The sequence below is a fragment of the Theropithecus gelada genome, chromosome 6, assembly GCF_003255815.1.
Source record: "Theropithecus gelada isolate Dixy chromosome 6, Tgel_1.0, whole genome shotgun sequence".
NCBI classification, from domain to species: Eukaryota; Metazoa; Chordata; class Mammalia; order Primates; family Cercopithecidae; genus Theropithecus; species Theropithecus gelada.
In genome coordinates, this window is record NC_037673.1 from 138,183,770 (window position 1) to 138,204,246 (window position 20,477).

General features: G+C 48.7%; 1 protein-coding gene across 3 annotated transcripts; it reads left to right on the forward strand.

Annotated features, from left to right (window-relative positions):
* Window positions 1–492: 492 nt before the first annotated feature.
* On the forward strand, window positions 493–19,580 carry DELE1 (DAP3 binding cell death enhancer 1). Of its 3 annotated transcripts, none has more exons than XM_025387983.1 (13): window positions 493–684; window positions 1,293–1,407; window positions 2,102–2,219; window positions 4,836–4,983; window positions 6,288–6,446; window positions 6,694–6,779; window positions 6,882–6,978; window positions 9,991–10,133; window positions 11,291–11,449; window positions 11,545–11,637; window positions 14,446–14,605; window positions 16,086–16,325; window positions 17,121–19,580. In XM_025387983.1, exons 1-12 carry the CDS (start codon window positions 654–656, stop codon window positions 16,322–16,324), a joined length of 1,548 nt encoding a protein of 515 aa, XP_025243768.1. In that variant the 5' UTR covers window positions 493–653; the 3' UTR covers window position 16,325; window positions 17,121–19,580. The 3 variants fall into 3 exon arrangements, with proteins under 3 accessions (XP_025243768.1, XP_025243766.1, XP_025243767.1); XM_025387981.1 differs by having other exon boundaries at window positions 6,673–6,779; window positions 17,121–19,578; XM_025387982.1 differs by having other exon boundaries at window positions 16,086–19,578.
* Window positions 19,581–20,477: the final 897 nt, after the last annotated feature.

Consider the following 20,477-nt stretch of genomic DNA (forward strand, 5'->3'; position numbering starts at 1 on the left):
TGGGGCCCGGACAAGGTAAGGGGTTGACATGAAGCTGCACAGTGAGACAAAACTGGGCCCGAGCTAGAAGCCAGAATCAAAGCCTTGCTCCGTGCGGTTTCTCGTCGCAGTCGGGCCCTGGCCTGGCATCTCCAGGCAGGTGGCCTTGGACGGAAGCTCGGCCTACTGGCTTCACTTGTGGGACCCTGGGGGTCCTCTCCTCCGCCCACGGAGCCTGGTTACTCCCACCTCTTCAAGCCTAGGGCCTGGGGAAGCCTTTCCTCGTTCGCGGCCTCACGGTCTGCAAGGTCCTCTTGCTCCCCCGAAGTCGCTCCAGCACCGCTTCTCAAGGTTCCCGCTTCCGAGCGGCTCGCTTCGCCACCTGCGGTCCCCAGCCTCTGCTTGGGAACGCCAAGGACATCCCCCGCGGAAGCCCGGGCCCACATCCCCATGCCCTTGCGGCACGTCACCTCCCCGCTGGCCCAGAATACGCCTCCGCCCTGCACTTCCTCCCTGTAGCGCCGTCTTTCCGGCTGGGCTCCCTTCTAATTGGCCGGCTCAAAGCTTCCTCGGGGACTCGGCCGCTCGGGGCACTGCAGCGGCCTCTGTAGCCGCTGTCCCGAGGTTTGGCCTCGCCCTTTCGGCTGCGAGCTCTCTATGGTGCCGGCAGCGACATGTGGCGCCTCCCGGGACTCCTGGGCCGAGGTAAGGGACGTCCCAGCAGCCAGCATCACTCTAGGCCGCAAAGACCGAACTGGAGTGGGGGCGGGCCCGAGGAAACAGCCGAAGCGATCGTGGGCGGGGTTAGAGCTAAGGAAGGTGGGGCCTGAAAGAGGGCGGGGAAGTCAGGGGTTGTTGGAATTTGAGATGTGGGTGGGCCTAGCGAGAAGATGGTGGAGTCCAAGGAGATGGTGGGACTGTTGGGAGGGGGTGGAGTCCAATGGCAGGAGATGGTGGACTGAATAAATGAAAGAAGATTAGGGGCCAATGGAGTAGGCATAGCCAGTGAAGAGAGGAGGGGTTTAGAGACAAAGAGACGCAAACATTAGTGAAAGTATGTGTATGAACGTTTGGTTATCTTAGAAAAGTGGTTGGCATCCATAGGAGAGCAGCAGAATCACATGGGTGCTTTAAAAAAATGTGGATGCTCTACCCTGAGAAATCTTAGTTTATTGGTTCTGGGGTACTACCCTAGAATCTGTAGTAGATAAAAAATTCCCATGTGTATCCATGTTTAAGAACCTCTGCTGAGGCAGATGACAGTGATTCCTGGGTTCTTGTTGAGGTGCCTGAGTTTTGATTGTTCTCTTCAGCTATTCCCCGTTCGCTGGGACCTAGCCTCTGGAGGGTGACTCCTAAGTCCACCAGCCCAGATGGGCCTCAGACTACCTCCTCCACTTTGCTGGTTCCTGTGCCTAACCTTGACAGGTAAGATACTGCCATTTTGCCACTCATTTCCTCCCCTGGTCTCCCCCTTTTTTTTTTTTTTTTTTTGAGACAGAGTCATATTCTGTCGCCAAGGCTGGAGTGCAGCGGCGCAATCTCGGCTCACTGCAATCTCCGCCTCCCGGGTTCAAGCAATTTGCTGCCTCAGCCTCCCGAGTAGCTGGGATTACAGGCACCAGTCCCCACGCCCTGCTAATTTTTATTTTATTTTATTTTACTTTTTGAGACGGAGTCTTCCTCTGTCGCCCAGGCTGGAGTGCAGTGGCGCTATCTCGGCGCGCTGCAACCTCTGCCTCCTGGGTTCAAGCGATTCTCCGAAGTAGCTGGGATTTCAGGCGTGTACCATCACGCCCAGCTAATTTTTTTTTGTATTTTTAATAGACACAGGGTTTCACCATGTTAGCCAGGATGGTCTTGATCTCCTGATCTTGTGATCCGCTTGCCTCAGCCTCTCATAGTGCTGGGATTACAGATGTGAGCCACTGCGCCCAGCCAATTTTTATATTTTTAGCAGAGATGGGGTTTCACCATCTTGACCAGGCTGGTCTTGAACTCGTGACCTCGTGATCCACCCACCTCAGCCTCCCAAAGTGCTGGGATTACAGGCGTGAGCCGCCACGCCCAGTCCCTGGTCTCCCTTTGCCCCTACTTGACAGCCTCTTATTTCATCATCTAGGTCAGGTCCACATGGCCCAGGCACGAGTGGGGGTCCAAGGTCCCATGGATGGAAGGATGCCTTCCAATGGATATCTGCCCGTGTCTCCCCGAACACCCTGTGGGATGCCATATCTTGGGTAAGGCTTCCCCAGCCTTGTCCTTGACCTTCAGTGTAGATGAGAATGATCCTGCATGGATATACAGCCTACCCTGGAAACAAGGGCTAGGGAATCACTGTGTCCATTTAACAAGCAACCCATGATATTGGAGCATATTCAAGTAGATATTGCCACTTTCCCCACCCCCGCCATGTATGTTTTCCTCATTTCATTCAGTAAACGTTTATATAACACCTTCTCTGGGCCAGGCATTTTTGCTAGGCACTACACACATAGCAGAGAACAAGATAGATATATTCTTGCCTTCATGGATTTTACAATAAATAATAGTACATTGCATCATTTTGTAAATTGTTTATTTTTTAATTAGTTTTATTTTTTTCTGAGATGGAGTCATGCTCTGTCACCCAGGCTGAAGTGCAGTGGCATGATCTTGGCTCACTGCAACCTCTGTCTCCCCGGTTCAAGCAATTCTCCTGCCTCAGCCTCCCAAGTAGCTGGGATTACAGGCACGTGCCACCACGCCTGGCTAAGTTTTGTGTTTTTAGTAGAGATGGGGTTTCGCCATTTTGGCCAGGCTAGTCTCGAATTCCTGACCTACTGATTCACCCACCCCGGCCTCCCAAAGTGCTGGGATTATAGGCGTGAGCCACTGCGCCCTCATAGCATTAGTTATTAATGTAAAGTTTTATACATGCATTATCTTGTGTAATCATTACAAAATTTTTACAAGGAAAATATCACCTTCGTTTTACAGATGAGGAATCTCAGGCTCTGCAATATTAGGTAACATGCATAGGGTCTCATACCTGTTAAGTGGAGGAGCCAGATTTAACTCTGGAGTTCATGTTCTACTGCTTGGTTGCTGCATCTAATACAGAGCCTAGCCCATAATAGTTACTCAATAGATATTTGTTGAAACCGATCTATAAGGTCAGATTCTTAGTAGTGAATACTAGGTCTCATAGGGCAGAGTCTTTGCTTTTCAGGCAACGCTCCAGGTAAAAGTTCTGCTTATGAGGTCTTCTGAATGAAGTTGACACACACATCACTCTCATGTTTGTCACAGCTCATCCCTGCTGCTTTCATGCTGTGTACTTTGGACAAATGACTTGACCTCTGTGACCCTTGGCTTTCTCAATCTGCAAATTGGTGACATCAGCAGAGCTGAGCCTGGGATGTCTCCATGACAGGGTTACCTCTCTCTCAGGAGCTGTGTACTAAGGCCATATCACACCCTGAAGAGAGGAGCATTTTCCCATGTTGCCAGAGAAGATCTGAGCCCTAGGGCTGTCCCATAGTGAGAAGTAGGAAGTGGGCCTGGATTCCAGAAGTCCCAATGCCATCCCTGTGCTCTGTCACTACTGCTCATATGAAAGGGTCTGCAAGCTGTCCTCAGTACCATAGATACTTGTCTCTGTTCTTCACAATGCTGGTGCCTTTTCTTCTAGCCTTATCTCACATGTCACCCCCACAGAGAAGCTTTCCCTGACTCCTTGTCTTGTCAGGACCCCTCTTATGCTCTGTGTAGCTCCCTGATTGGTTTCCTTCTTGGCATTTAGCATCATTAGTAGTTATTGTATTCATTTCTCTCTGTACTTGTGTGTTGTCTTTTTAAACACAAGGTATAAACTTCATGAGGGCAGAAACCATGTCTGTCTTACTTGCTATTGTATGCAGTGCCTGTAGCAACAAGTAAGTATCTGGATCAACCTCAGTGTTTTTTTAGCCTGGACTGCAGTGGTGCAATCCTGGCTTACTGCAACCTCTGCTTCCCAGGTTCAAGCAATTTTCATGCCTCAGCCTCCTGAGTGGCTGGGATTACAGGTGTGCGCCACCACACCCAGCCAATTCTTGTGTTTTTTAGTAGAATGGAGTTTCTCCATGTTGGCCAGTCTTGAATTCCTGGCCTTAAGTGATTCGCCTGCATCAGCTTCCCAAGTGCTGGGATTACAGGCATGAGCCACTGCACCCGACCCTGAGGCAACCTTCTTAAGCATAACACAAGGAGACAGGAGACAGGGAAAACCAAGCAGTCTCTGGGATAAGAGCTAGCTCAGGTCTTCTGCAGACCTGTCAGAGAAGAAACACCTTTACAAAGCTTACACCTGGAGATGTGTGTGTGCTGGGATGACTTGATTAGGGGAATGGGAGTTGGTGGAGGGAGGGGTTGTGCAAGACTGGAAAGAGAACCTAATGAGGAACTCTGACCTGTTGCTATATTTGCAACTAGGTGCCAACCTACCCCATTATCTTTTTGCCTGCCTAGTCTTTGCTTATTTAGTCACTTGATCAAGCGTTTATTCAGTTTGTACTTATTAGGTCCCTACTATATTTTAGCACTGTGCTATACTTTTGCACCAGAGATACATTGGTGAGTGAAACATACATGGCCCCTGCCCATGTTGTGCTTATAGACTAACAGGAGAGACAGATCTTAGATAAATAACTGTGGAGATGATTGTTTAAATGCCGGTGTGGTCAGGGCTCCAGAGAAGTTAGGGTGTTGGGAAAGTTTGTAGTCGGGGAGCTGCGCCACCTGGATTTCCTGAGGAAGTGATGTTTGTGTGTAAGGCCGGGTTTGATGGAGTTGACTGGTGAAGGACCGTGTCCTTAATGTGCTGTCTTTCCCAGGGCACTTTGGCCGTGCTGGCCCTGCAGCTGGCAAGGCAGATCCACTTCCGGGCATCCCTGCCAGCAGGACCTCCGCGGGTAGAACACTGCTCCTGGCACAGTCCCCTGGACCGTTTCCTCTCATCTCCCTTGTGGCACCCCTGCTCCTGTGAGTTCTCAGTCCTGGGGACAGGAGGGCTGGGCTGGGAGTTTCTCTGGGCCAGGAAGCGTCTCTGGACACACCTCAGGAAAAGAGCCATCAGCAGCTCCTTGCCTTTCCTATCTGAAGTCAGAGGAAGAGGAATGTGGGGAAGTTCTATCCACCCAGGGTGTGGGCCACACCTACCCCTCAGTATCTTTCCATTTCCTCCCATCACCTCCAACCAAGGGAGCCCCGCAGGGTCCAGACTACTTTAGATTCTGGGTGTGGCTTCCTGGCCCACATTCAACCAGTTAAATTATTCTCTGGTCAGTCACTCAGTCATTCATCAATAAATGAATCTTCATTGAGCACCTATTATGTGCCATGGTGCAGAGGCAACATAGCCTAGTGTCTGAACACTGAACATAGCCTAGAATCTGAACCTCTAGAGTCAGATTCTAGAGGTTCAAATCCCAAAACTGCTGCATACTAGTCTTATGTCCCTAAACAAGTCACTTTTAACTTCCTTCTGCCTCAGTTTCTTCATCTATAAATTGGGGTAATAATAAAACCCACCCCATAGGTTTCTTGGGAGGACTAAATGAGTTAGTACATGTCAAGGACTTAGGGCAGTGCCTGGCACATAGTAAGTGTGTAGTAATTATTAGTTTAAGCATTAGTTCTTATCCTTATTATGATGATAATCATTGGCAATATTGATATCAAAGAAAGTGCTAGGTACTGGGGCTACCACAGTGAGTAAGGTAGGTGCCTCCCTGCCACTGAAGAATTTAGGCAGAGGATTGATTGATGCTTAGGGTGGGAGATCAGCAGAAATACAGGCCCCTCTAGACTCCTCCGGAGGGAAGCCAAGGAAACAGAGGAGGAGGAATGTGAAGGAAGTATCACAGGAGTTTCAAAATTCTTCCTATGGCCTCTAAAACCTCAGGGAGGACTCAGTCAAGCCCGAGCAGCCTGCACTGATCCTCTTCTGACCTGATCACTCTTTTTTTTTTCTTTTGAGACAGAGTTTTGCTCTCACTCAGGCTGGAGTAGTGGCGTGATCTTGGCTCACTGCACCCTCCGCCTCCTGAGTTCAAGCAATTTTCCTGCCTCAGCCTCCTGAGTAGCTGGGATTACAGGTGTGTGCTACTGCAACCCGCTAATTTTTGTATGTTTAGTACAAATGGGGTTTCACCATGTTGGCTAGGCTGGTCTTGAGCTGCTGACCTCAGGTGATCCACCCGCCTAGGCCTCCCAAGGTGCTGGGATTATAGGTGTGAGCCACTGTGCCTGGCCCAGACCTGACTACTCTTGCTGTCTCTTTCCAGCACTGCGACAACACGTCCTCCCCAGCCCTGATTGCCCAGCTCCCAGGCACACTGGCCTCAGGGAGCCCAGGCTTGGCCAGGAAGAAGCCTCAGCTCAGCCCCAGAACTTCTCACACAACTCCTTGAGAGCAGCTCGTCCTCAGGACCCCTCTGAGGAAGGTATGTCCCTGCCTTATGGAATCAGCAGAAGGCAGGGGGTGGTGGTGGCAAACTGGGCAGAGGGATGTTGGTTGCTGTGAAGGGAATTGGCATTCCTGTGAGGTCCCATGCCTTGTGAGGTGATTCAGGGTTATTTCAGTTCCTGGTGAGGGTGCTGGATGGAAAGCCTGGGTAGATTGGAAGAGTCGGAGAAAAGAAGTACAACTTTCTCCTTTGCCCTGGCCAGTTGTCGGCCTTTCCCTTGCAGGTCCCAGTGATTTTGGCTTCCTGCATGCCAGTGGCAGCATCGAGTCCAAGGCAAAACCAGCCCAGCCTCAGCCCACTGGTGAAAAGGTATTATCCAGATTTGGCCACCTGGCTCTTCATAACATTCTCTTGGGCAGGTGGCAATCCCAGTAAACCATCCCTTGGTAAGTCTTTATATTTCTTTTCCAGGAACAAGATAAATCAAAAACTCTTTCCCTTGAGGAGGCTGTGACTTCCTTTCAGCAGATCTTCCAGCTCAGTGTTTCCATCGCTTTCAACTTCCTGGGTAACCAAATGGACCCTGCCTCAAGGCAGGAGGGTGGGAAAATGGAAAGGGTATGGGGTAGGTCAGATATAGTCAGGATAGGGAGTGGCTTAAACGAGAGATTTTATTTTCTCCCAGGTAGGGAGATTTTATTTGGTCCCAGGTAGGTAGACTAAATCTGGTGTGGCAGGGACCCATTCTTACGCAAATGTGTCCTGCCATTTTAAAACTGGCTCCCAACTTGAGGCGCAGTTTGGCAGTTCCAGCTCCTGTCCTCCTGTCCATATTCTAGCCAGCTGGAAGGGGCAAGGTAGGGACGCTAAAGGATCACTCCTTCCCTTTAATCTAGACGTTGCACAAATCCTTATCCAGAATGTAGGCACGTGGCCACACCTCGCCACCAAGGAGACTAGTTACTGTGTATGAAGGAGAAAATACATCTTGGAGGGCACACAGCATTCTCTGCCACACTTAGGAAAGAACAGGCTCCTGGGGTTTGGAGCAGACCCTCAATATGTGAACAGGAACCTCTTACCCTCATGTGGGGATTCCAAACACCCTTCCACCGTTTGTCCTGGTCTCTGCAATAGCTAGGCTCCTTTTAGGCCTTCTAATGTGGAGACTCAGACTCCCCACAGCATCTGCTGGGGTCTAGTGGGCAGATAGGCAAGAGGCTGCGATTCACTCACAACAAATTTATTGAGCATTTACCCTTTGCCAGTTCCTATTTTAGGTAGTGGGGATACAGTGATTTACAAGACAAAGTCCTTATTCTCAGGGAGCAGAAAAACAATAATTGAAAAACAAATAAAAAGAGAATTTCAGATATTGATAGATGTTATGAAGAAAATAAAACAAAGGAATGTGTTGGTGACTTGAACAAGGAGCAGTTTTGATTTAGAAGTCCTCACTGAGCAGAAGACCTTTGATCTAAGACCTGTCACAAGAACAGCCACTTTTGTTTCAATCTGGAGAAAGCTTTCCAAGTGGTGGGAAAAGTAAGCGCAAAAATCCTGAGGCAGGATTGGATTTTGATTGCTAAGGGAACAAAAGAAAGGTGAGTGTGGCTGGAGCTTAGAGATCGTGAGAAGGGCCGAAGGAGATAAAGCCAGAAAAGCAGGCAGGGGTCAGATCAGGTGAGGTCTTCTGAGCTACAGCAAAGAGTGTGGATTTTCTAAGTGAGACAGGAAGTCTTTGGATGGTTTTAAGCCGGAGCTGGAAAGGGGGCAGTCACATGATCTGATGTACTTTTCCAAAGATCTCTCTGGCTGCCATGTAGACAGACATGGATTGTAGGATTGCCAGAGGGGAAAAAGGAGACCAGGTAGGCGCTGTTGGTGACAGCTAAAGAAAACGTGTTGGTGGCATGGTCTAGAAGAGAGAAAGGAGAGAGCAAGAAGAGTAGATGGATCTGGGTATATTAGTGAGCCAGGTGGGAAACAGGAGGATGGTGGGATCCTTTGCGCTCTTGAGTCTTTTCCCCAATGGCAGAGGGCTCTGTGAACCCTGGACAGTGAGTTTGCAGGCAGCAGGGAGGCAACTTTGTTTAATTCACTGCTGGCTGAATGGAACCTGGTTTCTCCCTCATTAGCTTTATGTGATTTTGATGGGCAAAGAGTCTCTTCTCAGAATTTTCTTGCCCATCCCTTCATTCATATATTCATGTATTCAGCAAGCACTTGGAACGGTGGCAGAACACAAAAGGAGCATAAGCCATAATCATGTTTTGCATTTGTATGGTGCCTTCACTCTCGGCGAAGTTATTTCTTCTACATTCTTTTTCTGCTTCTGCCTCCAGGATTTTACAGTCTAATTGAGGAGACAGGACTTGTTCTTTTGAAACAGTTTAGTTTGTAGAAAAGGCTTGGTATATTAAGTAAGTGCCAAAAAAGTGTTTAAAGCCTGAGTGTGGTCTGAAGGTTCTAGAGCAGACACAGGATGGGAGCTTTGATGGTGGAGGTGGAAAGAGAGATCCCAGGCAGGAGAGACAGTTGGAGCCAAGGCTTTGAATTGAGAATTGGCCGTGCCCTGATCCTTTCCTGTTTCCTCTTTGTTTGGGCAATGAAAAGAGCATGGGCTTTGGAGTTGGACGTGCCTGCATTCAGGTCTTGACACTGCTGTATTACTGCTCCCAATTTCTTCATAAAACAAGATTAACGGTATCACTTGTATCAGTTAGGGTTTGTTGGTTATGAGCAGCCTAAACCCATGCTGGCTAACTTAAGCACAAAAGGAATCTATTGGGATCTATTGACCTGCCAAGCCTCAGAAAGGACAGGAATCAGGGAAGCTCCAGAGACCCAAGAGGCAGCAGCTGATAGACAGTATCTTCAGAGTGCTGCTGTCAGAATAAACCTACAAGGGCTGTTTTCTCTCCTTGTCCCAACCAGATCAAGGTTCAGATTCCTGAGAAGGAACCTCCGTGGTTAGGAAGAACACAAGCACATTGATTGACAGCACTAGGGGACAGGTTGTTCCCAATGGGAAATCTAGATGCTATTACCAAGAGAAGGAGGAGTGGTTTATAGCAGGGCAGAACCCACTGCTGTCTATGGCAAACCAGTGAAATATTCAGAGGATAGAAATATATGCAAAGAGCTGGACACAGTGGCTCACGCCTGTAATCCCAACGCTTTGGGAGGCCAAGGCAGGTGGATCGCCTGAGGTCAAGAGTTTGAGATGAGCCTTGCCAACATGGTGAAATCCAATCTCTACTAGAAATACAAAAGTTAGCCAGGCATGGGGGCAGGCATCTGTAATTCCAGCTACTTGGGAGGCTGAGGCAGGAGAATTGTTTGAACCTAGAAGGTGGAGGTTGTAGTGAGTCGAGATTGTGTCACTGCATTCCAGCCTGGGCAACAGAGCAAGACTCCATCTCAAAAAAAAAAAAAAATACATATATATATGTAAAGTGTCTGGCACAAAAAAAGAAAGGGAGGAGAATCAGATGTGGAGTCTGTAGGTACCTGGCTGAGGGTGTGGGGAAGTTCACTGAGGAAGCTGTGAGTGTTTGTGCCCTGTGCCTTCTTACAGGGACGGAGAACATGAAGAGTGGCGACTACACGGCAGCCTTTTCTTACTTCCAGAAAGCTGCAGCGCACGGCTACAGCAAAGCGCAGTACAATGCGGGCTTGTGTCATGAGCACGGCAGAGGCACCCCCAGAGACATTAGCAAGGTATTCCCCTTCCCCCAAGCCCGCCCGCTGTGCTGGGCTGCTGAGATTGATGTCTAGAAATGAGCAGTGGGCAGGGATGCAGGAAAGTTTGGCTTCTTTTTTCCACTTGGTTCTAGCCAAGCTGCGAAGGAAAAATAAGAAAGAAGCTCCTAACTTCCAGGAATTTAGACTCAAAATTCAGGGAGGGCAGGGATTTTGCCTTTCTTCTTTGCAACTATATCCTCAGCCTAGAATAGCATCTTGATGATTGGATGAATGAATTTTTAAAAAGTGGGATAAGAACACAAAGAGGCCGGGCGCGGTGGCTCAAGCCTGTAATCCCAGCACTTTGGGAGGCCGAGACGGGCGGATCACGAGGTCAGGAGATCGAGACCATCCTGACTAACACGGTGAAACTCCATCTCTACTAAAAAAATACAAAAAAACTAGCCGGGCGAGGTGGCGGGCGCCTGTAGTCCCAGCTACTCGGGAGGCTGAGGTGGGAGAATGGCGGGAACCCAGGAGGCGGAGCTTGCAGTGAGCTGAGATCTGGCCACTGCACTCCAGCCTGGGCGACAGAGCGAGACTCCGTCTCAAAAAAAAAAAAAAAACAGAACACAAAGAGGTTATATATAAGAATGTATTTCTTAGAGTTGTATGTGAAGGCAGAGAAACCCAAAAAACCCTGAAAGTTTCTTCAATAGAAAACTGGTTAATTACATCTATTTGGGCCTTAAAATGATGTGCTGGATATGTATGTCAGGGAAAGACATTCATGGTGTACCATTAAAGTTAAAAAAAATAGGTTATAAAGTAGTATAGTATGTATAGTATGATCTAAGTCTCTCTCTCTTTGCCCCCCCGCACACACACATATGTGCGTGCAAATGCATAGATGTCTAAAATGTATGTGTGTATGTCTAACACATACATGTGAGAAGATATTTACAAGGCTGTACACTAAAATGTTAAGCAAGAATGATCTTTAGGAGGCTGAATTTCTTGGGATTTTATGTTTCTATTTTTGGTTTATATTTTAAGATTTTGGCTTATCTGAATTTTCTGACTAGTCTATAATTATTATGTATTATTTAATTAAAATAATTTTTTAAAATTTCACTGAAAGCAAAAGATGTACAGAGTTACCAGCTGACTGGGTGTTTCTCCCTTTGCCCCAGGCAGTCCTTTATTATCAATTGGCTGCCAGCCAGGGCCACAGCCTGGCTCAGTACCGCTATGCCAGGTGCCTACTACGAGACCCAGCCTCTTCGTGGAACCCTGAGCAGCAGAGGGCAGTGTCCATGGTGAAGCAGGCTGCAGACTCAGGCTTGAGAGAGGTGAGTGCCATTGGCAGGGTCTGTCCAAGGTCTCTGGGGCTTGTGGAGCCCGAAAGTGACCAAGGTGCCTTTTTTTCCTTCCTCCTTGACCACAGGCCCAAGCTTTCCTCGGGGTGCTTTTCACCAAGGAGCCCTACCTGGATGAGAAAAGAGCTGTGAAATATCTTTGGCTTGCAGCCAACAATGGGGTATGAGCTCTCTAGTGGGCAAGCATGTTGGGGATGAAGCCTGATAAGAGAAGGGATTTTGGAACTGGTACTGAGTTCTTCTGTGCTGAGGAGATTGTTTGATAGGAGCCTTGGCCTGGCTTCAAGCCTTAGCTGTCACTGACTTACTGTGTGACCCTTGGGCAGTTGCAGTAGAACGCCGGAGCTGGCTCTGGCTTGCACCAGGCTGTGAGAGCTGTTGGCAGCTTAAAATCTGCTATGGTGGGAATATTTTCATCACAGGAATTGCTAAACGCCACAAAGCAGAGTTTTTTCCCTCCCCGAGAGCCAGTTGTTCAACATTTACCAGCACACTACTGGGCCTGCTCACTTCTTGATTCAAACCTGTTTCCTCCTCTGTAAAATCAGCATAATAATGCTTGCCTTACGTGTCCACTACTTCACAGGGTGGTTGTGAGGATCAAAATCTAACCGAGATAACTAACAGGTGTGACAGTGCTGTGTGACCTGTACACATGAAAAACGCATCATTACAAGTGATGGTAACCCAGGGAAATCAGAAGACGCATCAGGTGGAGACAGTAAACAGGGAACACTGCTCAGTTTGGGGTGGGTGGGGATGTCTGGTTGTTTGTGAACTGGGGTCACTGGCATTCAGACAGTTCAGATGTGTTCCATGAAGCATTAGTTCTCTGGGATGTTTATAAGTCGTAAGAGGAAAAAAATGGTTAGATGGGTTTGGGAAGTACTGAGTTAAACAGTTCATGCAGGAAGTCTCAAAGCTTTATGTCACTGTAGATCACTGAAAAGGCCATCTGTAGTTCGCTGTATTCCTCAAGTGTATTTGACCAGTGTATCTTTTGAGTTGCATCTTGAAGGACCAGGAGTCTTAGATTAAATCAAGCAATATATGCGTGAACTGTAATCTCCCTACATAGGGGACTGCTGCTTCCTTTGTTTTCTGGCCAACACACTGATAGCTTCATTGAACTCCTGGGCATCAGAATGCTTTTCCTTGTCTACTCTGTGTTGCCCAAAGTATCTGTAGTAGCCGTCCAAAGGGGACCAATGCCACCAAGTATCCACCAGATAATCAGACCAGCATGCTAGCAGGAGAAATGCACAAAAGGATATCTGTCACCTGCTATGTGACACTGTATTGGGACTCAGACCTGACACTCTTCCACCCCACAGGGAATTGTGTCTTTCTGGGTTGGTACTGAGCAGCGATGCAGGGGTGGTGTTTTGGCCTCACGTGTGTCCACTGCTATGTTGTAACCTGGTCTGTAGGCATGAGTCTGCCGTGTGTTATAGAAGTAGGCGGAGAATGTGTAGACAACTCTTCCCAGAAATTTGACTGCGGAGGGTAGAAGAGAAATGGGACCATGGTTGGGAGTCAATAATGTTTTGTTTTGTTTCGGTTTTTTTTCTTTTTTCTTTTTTTTTGAGACAGAGTCTCACTCTGTTGCCCAGGCTGGAGTGTAGTGGTGCGGGCTCGGCTCACTGCAAGCTCCGCCTCCTGGGTTCAGGCCATTCTCCTGTCTCAGCCTCCCAAGTAGCTGGGACTACAGGTGCCTGCCACCATGCCTGGCTAATTTTTTTGTATTTTTAGTAGAGACAAGGTTTCACCGTGTTAGCCAGGATGTTCTCGATCTCCTGACCTCGTGATCCGCCCTCCTTGGCCTCCCAAAGTGCTGGGATTACAGGCGTGAGCCACCACACCTGGCCTGTTTTGTTTTTTTAATTGGGAGAGTGAATATGATTCGTATAGTGAATGTAAGCACTTTTCATATAGTGTATTTAATCCTTGCAACAACCTAATAAAGTAGGTGCTACTAGTATCCCACTTTATAGGTGAGGAAACTGAGGCACCATGAGTTAGAGTCACATGCCTGAGTTAACACAGCTGGTAAATGGTAGAGCTGTGATGGGAGCACAGACAGTCTGGCTGTGCAGCTGGACACCCAGCCTCTACCTCTACCTACCTGAGCCTATTCCTACCAGGAGCATAGTTCTCAGTGAGAGGAGAGAGAATCGAGGATCCAGAGCTGGGGCAAAGAGCATAGCTTTATTTTATTTTATTTTATTTTTTGACATGGAGTCTTGCACTGTTGCCCTGGCTGGAGTGCAGTGGCGTGATCTTGGCGCACTGCAACCACCGCCTCCTGGGTTCACACGATTCTCCTGCCTCAGCCTCCTGAGTAGTTAGGATTACAGGTGCATACCACCACACCTGCCTAATTTTTTTTGTATTTTTAATAGAGACGGGGTTTCACTATGTTGGGCAGCCTGGTCTCCAACTCCTGACCTCGTGATCTGACCACCTTGGCCTCCCAAAGTGCTGGGATTACAGGTGTGAGCCACTGCGCCCAGGCCGAGCATAGATTTTTAGAGAAGAATTGCTTTTTCTGTCAGCCCTCCCAGGCAGAGATTCAGGAAGGCACAGGGCCTTTGGGAAGACAACCCTCCACCCTCGCCTCCTTGCTGTTTCAGGGCAACGTAGGAGCCCGACTCCCAGGTTTCCTGTAACTGGGCTGTTTCCTATAGTCTTCCTTGTGCATGCTTTCAGCCACCCTGTGCAAGAGAAGCCTCCACACTGCCCTGGCTGGAATCTCCCTGGGTGGAGGGATCCCCCTCTCCTTTGTGTTGGGTGAGCTCTGAGCCTCTGGCGTTTCATAGTTGAGATCCCTTGTTATGGGACGGGCCAAGGCTGGGTCTTGTTCCTGCATGGATGAAGTCCCAGCATGCCTGACTTCACTTTCCTCCTGCCTTAGCGTTTCAGTTCCTCATTCTTGCATGTGTGTATCTGTTTGTCCATTTTCTCCTTAGGACTCACAGAGCAGGTACCACCTTGGAATTTGCTATGAGAAAGGCCTTGGTGTGCAGAGGAATCTACGAGAGGCCTTGAGATGTTACCGGCAGTCAGCAGCTCTGGGAAATGAGGCCGCCCAGGAGAGGCTGCAAGCCCTCTTTTCCATGGAGGCTGCAGGTACAGACCCAAGTCCAAGCCAACAGGTTCATTCCCTGAGCTCAGTACTCTGTGACAGAGTAGTAGGTAGCAGTAGTCTCTGGTCTCCTAATCATTTCCAACCCCAGTGGTGGCTAAGAACGCAGCTTTTGGGGACGGGCACGGTGGCTCACGCCTGTAATCCCAGCACTTTGCGAGGCCAAGACTGGCGGATCACGAGGTCAGGAGATCGAGACCCTCCTGGCTAACACAGTGAAACCCCGTCTCTATTAAAAATACAAAAAAAAATTAGTCGGGCGTGGTTAGCGGTGCCTGTGGTCCCAGCTACTCAGGAGGCTGAGGCAGGAGAATGGCGTGAACCCGGGAGGCGGACCTTGCAGTGAGCCGAGGTCGTGCCACTGCACTCCGGCCTGGGCAACAGAGCGAGACCCCGTCTCAAAAAAAAACAAACCAGGCCAGGCGCGGTGGCTCAAGCCTGTAATCCCAGCACTCTGGGAGGCCGAGACGGGAGGATCACGAGGTCAAGAGATCAAGACTATCCTGGCTAACACGGTGAAACCCCGTCTCTACTAAAAAAATACAAAAAACTAGCCGGGCGAGGTGGCGGGCGCCTGTAGTCCTAGCTACTTAGGAGGCTGAGGCAGGAGAATGGCGTAAACCCGGGAGGCGGAACTTGCAGTGAGCCGAGGTCGCGCCACTGCACTCCAGCCTGGGCGACACAGTGAGACTCCATCTCAAAAAAAAAAAAAAAAAAAGAATGCGGCGTTTAGAGTCAGACAAACCTGAGTTTTGTTTTTTTTTTTTTTTTTAATTTTTATTCGAGATGGTGTTTCACTCTTGTTGCCCAGGCTGGAGTGCAATGGCACGATCTCAGCTCACTGCAACCTCTGCCTCCCAGGTTCAAGCTATTCTCCTGCCTCAGTATCCCGAGTAGCTGGGATTACAGGCACCCACCACAATACCCGGCTAATTTTTTGTATTTTTAGTAGAGATGGGATTTCACCATGTTGGCCAGGCTGGTTTCAAACTCCTGACCTCAGGCGATCCACTCGTCTCGGCCTCCCAAAGTGCTGGGATTACAGGTGTGAGCCACTGCGCCCAGTCAAACCTGAGTTTTAACCCCCACTGTCACTGAACTTGGACTCCATGGCTTTGTGCCTCAGTTTCTTCACCTCTAAAAATGAAGGTAATGGTAGCACCTAACTCATTAGATTGTCATAGGGTTAAATGAGATGACTCTAAGGGACTTAGCACAGCCTGACAGCACAGTACCACTTATTGAACAAGTGGTAGCTGCTCTGATGATTTTGTGGGAGAGACAATATCCCAAGATTGCCTGAATTACCCTTCTAGGGCTCTGAGAGCCCTGCTCACTCATGAGTCACTGGGGTTGGGAGTTAACAATGCCTGGGGAACCAAGTCCTTGAAGAAGTGCTGGCTCCAAAGTCGGAGTCCAAGAATGTACAGCATGAGTAAGAGTTGCTCTCACCTCTTCTTGTAGCCCCAGGGCCCAGCGACCTGACAGTTACAGGACTGAAGTCTTTCTCCAGCCCCTCCCTCTGCAGCTTGAACACCCTGCTAGCAGGAACCTCACGCCTACCACATGCCTCGAGCACAGGGAACCTTGGCCTCCTCTGCAGAAGTGGGCATCTCGGAGCCAGCCTGGAATCCTCCAGCAGGGCTATCCTCCCACCCCCCTACCCACTGGAAGGGAGTGTTGTAAGACTAGGTTTTGGCTAAGGTGAGATAAAACATAGTCCGTGGTGCCTCTTAGGGGCCAGAGGGAGCAGGAGGTTGGATAACAAAAATAAAGCATCAGTAACCCTTTCCAGGTAGAAATTACAGCAGGAGTTTAGGTTCCCAAGCAATTTCACGTACATGGCTAGTAAGTGACTGATCTTCCCCCGCACTTGGTAGCCTCACAGATGAGCCTTGGATGCATCCACAGTCATTTCTGGTCTGTGCACCAAAGGATGCATTCAGTGACCTATGAAAAGCCCTACTGAAGGGTCCAGAGACCCTTGTGCTCACCTTAGCCTTTGTCTTTGAGCAAATAACTTACCTTCTCCCTTCCTATGCCTTGGTTTTCTCACACTTAATCCTGTACTGCTGTTTGCCAATGTCTGATGTGTGTATCCTTGGTTCACAAGAAGATTTTAGGTGGTATTCAAATTAATATTTTCTATTTCAGTAGTTACATATTTAATGTATAATATAAAAATATGACTAGCATATTGAGCTGTAGTTTGGCAGATGTTCTGTCTAGGATAAAGCTAACTGTAAAAAAAAAAAGTGAATCAGTTTAAAGAAAAACAACGTAAAAGGGGGCACAGGTCCAGAGAGGGAGCAAAAATCATAGGGGCGGTTCTGTGAATGGCTGGCACTTAAAAATACTGAATTAGGCCATCCTCAAGACTAGCTCCACCATTCACCTCTATTCATCCCCCATGGGCTCATAATCATTTTCATTTCACCTTTGATTTGGAAGGAAGACGTTTCTTGCCCAAATGCCTGGATGTGTCTGCTTGACTTTCAGAACTTCTCACCTCAGCCCTAAAGATGGAGCCTGTGGGTTCTCAGAGAGATATCACAACTTGAGTCCCGAAGAAGAGGCCGGTTCCCCACCCACCTTCCCCCAAACCCTAAGCACCTGCGCCAGTACAATCAAGAAGAGGAAAGTATGTGAAGACCCAGGTCTGGCTCTGCCACTTGTCTGGCCATATCACCTTGAAGCAGTGACCTGACTCTATATTGCTTCCTCAGTTGTATACCAAAGGCAATGGTGTCTGCCTTCCTACCTTACAAGACAAATGCAAGGGCATTTTACCACAGAGAGGACCTTTGTGCTCACTTTGGCCCGGGAGGCAGTGATGCTTATGGTTGCATGACTGTATGAGTCTCTGGGCCAGGATGAGGGCCTGGGCCTCCTGACTCCTGTCCCAGGGTTCTTGTCCATCAGTTCAGACTGCAATTTTATGTGAAAGCATTATGACTGTCCTAGTCATGGGAGAGTAAATGTAGATTGAATGCTAGGAGTCCTAGAGCTGGAGAGTGTGATTTTGAGGTCCCCGTTTGGGAAACGTGTGCCAGAAATGTCTAGGTGTTTAATAAAACAGATATTGGATTATATCATCACTCTTGCCCTTGAGTATGTTGGGAAGAGCCAGGTAGACGGGCAGGGGGAGCTGAAAGCCGAGGCTCCGTCCTCATCTCTAAACTCTCCATTAACCAATTTAAAGGATCTTAAAAGCTTCTCTAAGAGAGAGACTTAGGGAAAAAAAAGATTTCTGAGTCAATGCTAATGAGTCCAATTACTGAGTTTGTGAATAGCTATTCCCTGGCTTCTGGATGTTCGCCCAAGTTGAATAGCATAGATGTGGTTGAGGGTGGGGGCTGGGAGGGATAGAGGGCCCACTCCTCACAATCCCGTGACTGTTTGAGTGGAGACCAACCAGCTTGGCCAATTCAAAGGCAAGAAGATTTGAGGGGGGAAAGTTGTCCACATTTCCCTCTCTGCTTCCCACCCCACCTCTCCCAACTTCTAAGTGGTCCTGCCACACTTTCCTAGCACCTCCCTTTCACCTGGGGAGCCCAAGTGTCCTCTAGCTCCAGCTCCTCACCTGCTCCCTGCCTCCTTTTCAGGGCTTCCCTGCACACTGGCTCACCGCTATTGGACCCTGCACAAGGCCACCTTCCACAGATGGCACTCCTTGGGAGCAGGGATCTTATCTTTGTGTTCCAGTGTCCCCAGCACTGAGCGCAAGGCCCCCCGTGCAGGGTAGGAAACCTGAGGTTTCAAACTCAGGGTTTTAAGCTGTGCGTGCACTAAGCTCTCTGCCAAAAAACAAACAAAAAAAGGTTTCTGTGGTTAAATAAGTTTGGGAAACGCTGTACCAGACGTCCCCTTTTTATAGATTCACAATATACATCAGCATATTTGAGGTTCCAAGAAGTCCTCCAGTAAAGAACTCGGTTAACCCAATGTTTTCCCTCACTGAGTTGAGCCCAGAGCCTGTTTCCCTACAGATTGCTTTTGAGCCTTCCTGGGGCACCCTCTGCATGAAGTGTCACTGTGTGCCCTCCCTGTGGAGCCACTCCCCAGCCTCCTCCCCTCTGTGGTCATTTTGGATTTTCTGACTACTGCCTTGTAGCCATAGCCGGGGCCAAGGGCTGGTTCACAGTCTGGACACTCGGGGTCCTGTGGTGAAGGCCACATGCAGCCCTCCCTGAATGACTTTCCCTCCCATTCAGTCACTACTGAGCTAAATACTGATTCAATTTGGGGTACCAAAGGTTAGGGGTAGGATATTTTTAAGCTCTCCAATTTAAAAAGGAAGGGCCTCTCCTGTGGAAAGAGAAGGATGGCAGAGTTGTGAGAAAGGTATTGTCAAGGGACCAAAAATCCTTGGCTGTTAGTCACTGCGGTCTTGATCCAGCACCAGGGGGATGGGCTTCATTGGCAGAGCTGAGGACTGCTGTGCTTTTGCCATTAAAATTCTGTTATTAATGACTCATCATCAGTGCCCCAGAGGAAGTGTGAGAGGACGAGAGGGAGGTGGCTCCCATCAGCAGGGCCAGCCTGGGTCAGGATGCTGGGTTAAAGCCTGGTGTCCTCACCAATGAGACCTCTGTGGGAAGCTCTACTGCCTCAGTTTCCCTATCCGGAGATGCTGTTTTCAGGGAGTCCTGACACTACGATGAGAACAAGGCTATTTGGTTCACTATATCTTTAGTGCTAATATAGTGTGGGACACTCAGATGTTCAGTAAATATACATTCAACAACTCCCCGCCCCACCCAGTGCCCAGCACCAAGCCTACCCAGCACATAGTAGGCACTGTAAGTAATTTGAATGAATAATTTTAAATAACTTGAATGAATAATTCTGTATTGCCACCTACACACACACACACACACACACACACACACACACACGGTTCCCTGTGCTACTTCTGGCACTCAGTAATTGTTCAATAAATACAAAATGTTTGTTGCATGAGTGTTTCCGATCATGTCCTACTACTTCTCCGCCATCGTACCCAAAATTTAGTAGGAGCTAGAAAATGCTTATCTATTCTCTAGGTACACACTATGTACCAGGCCAGGCTTCTCCTTCTCCCTCCTCCTGTCCTCTCTTTTGCGGGATTTGGTTCTCTCCAGAGTTTCAAGGGTAGTGGTTGCCACATCACTCTTAGTTCAGCCAGAGAAGAGGCAGGGTCAGTGAGCTGCCAAACTGAAGTTGGGTGACAGACAAGGCAGCTGCCTGTCAATCTCTGAGCTGCCCCCAGGCTCTGAGTGAGTACTGCATTGCACTCCTGGTGCTAGAGAACGGCTGACTATTGATTTAAAAAAAAAAAAAAAAAAGTCCCTCTATGCCTCTATGCTTTCCAAATTAAGACAACATTTAACTGAGTGCTTGTTGGCTCGCCTGCTCCCTCAGTCTCCCAGGGGACAGAGCCCATCTTGGTGGAAACTGTTTTGAGCATGTCCAAAGTCTCAGCTTTGACATCTTGGCTGATGTCAAGAAGTTTCTATAACCTTCCTGTTCAGCACACCCGGTTCTGTCACCATAGACATGGTCTCACTCTAAGCCTGTTATCAGGCAAAGTGCCGGTATCAGCTCATCAGGAGGGGATACATGGTGCAGGAGAGAACACTGTCCCTCACGTACGTACACCCCCATTCTGATCAAAGTTCAGAACAGGAGCAGCTCTACCCATGAGTTCTCCAGGTTCTGCAGGGAAGGCAGGGCTGAGGGCTGACCTAGAGGATTGTAGTGCTTCCTAATCTTAATTGGACCCTAAATCTCTTTGAGAAACTGATCTAAGCACCTACTTCTTTCCATAGAAAAAATGCATATCCTTCCAATTTTGCATGCAGTTCAGCAGGTTCA

Bases quoted from the DNA above. Each gene is read 5' to 3' on its own strand.
- DELE1 (XM_025387981.1), top strand. From the start codon at position 654: ATGTGGCGCCTCCCGGGACTCCTGGGCCGAG. The intron at 6,979-9,990 runs GTAACCAAATGG...GCCTTCTTACAG, and splicing joins CATCGCTTTCAACTTCCTGG to GGACGGAGAACATGAAGAGT. The intron at 11,450-11,544 runs GTGAGTGCCATT...CCTTGACCACAG, and splicing joins CAGACTCAGGCTTGAGAGAG to GCCCAAGCTTTCCTCGGGGT.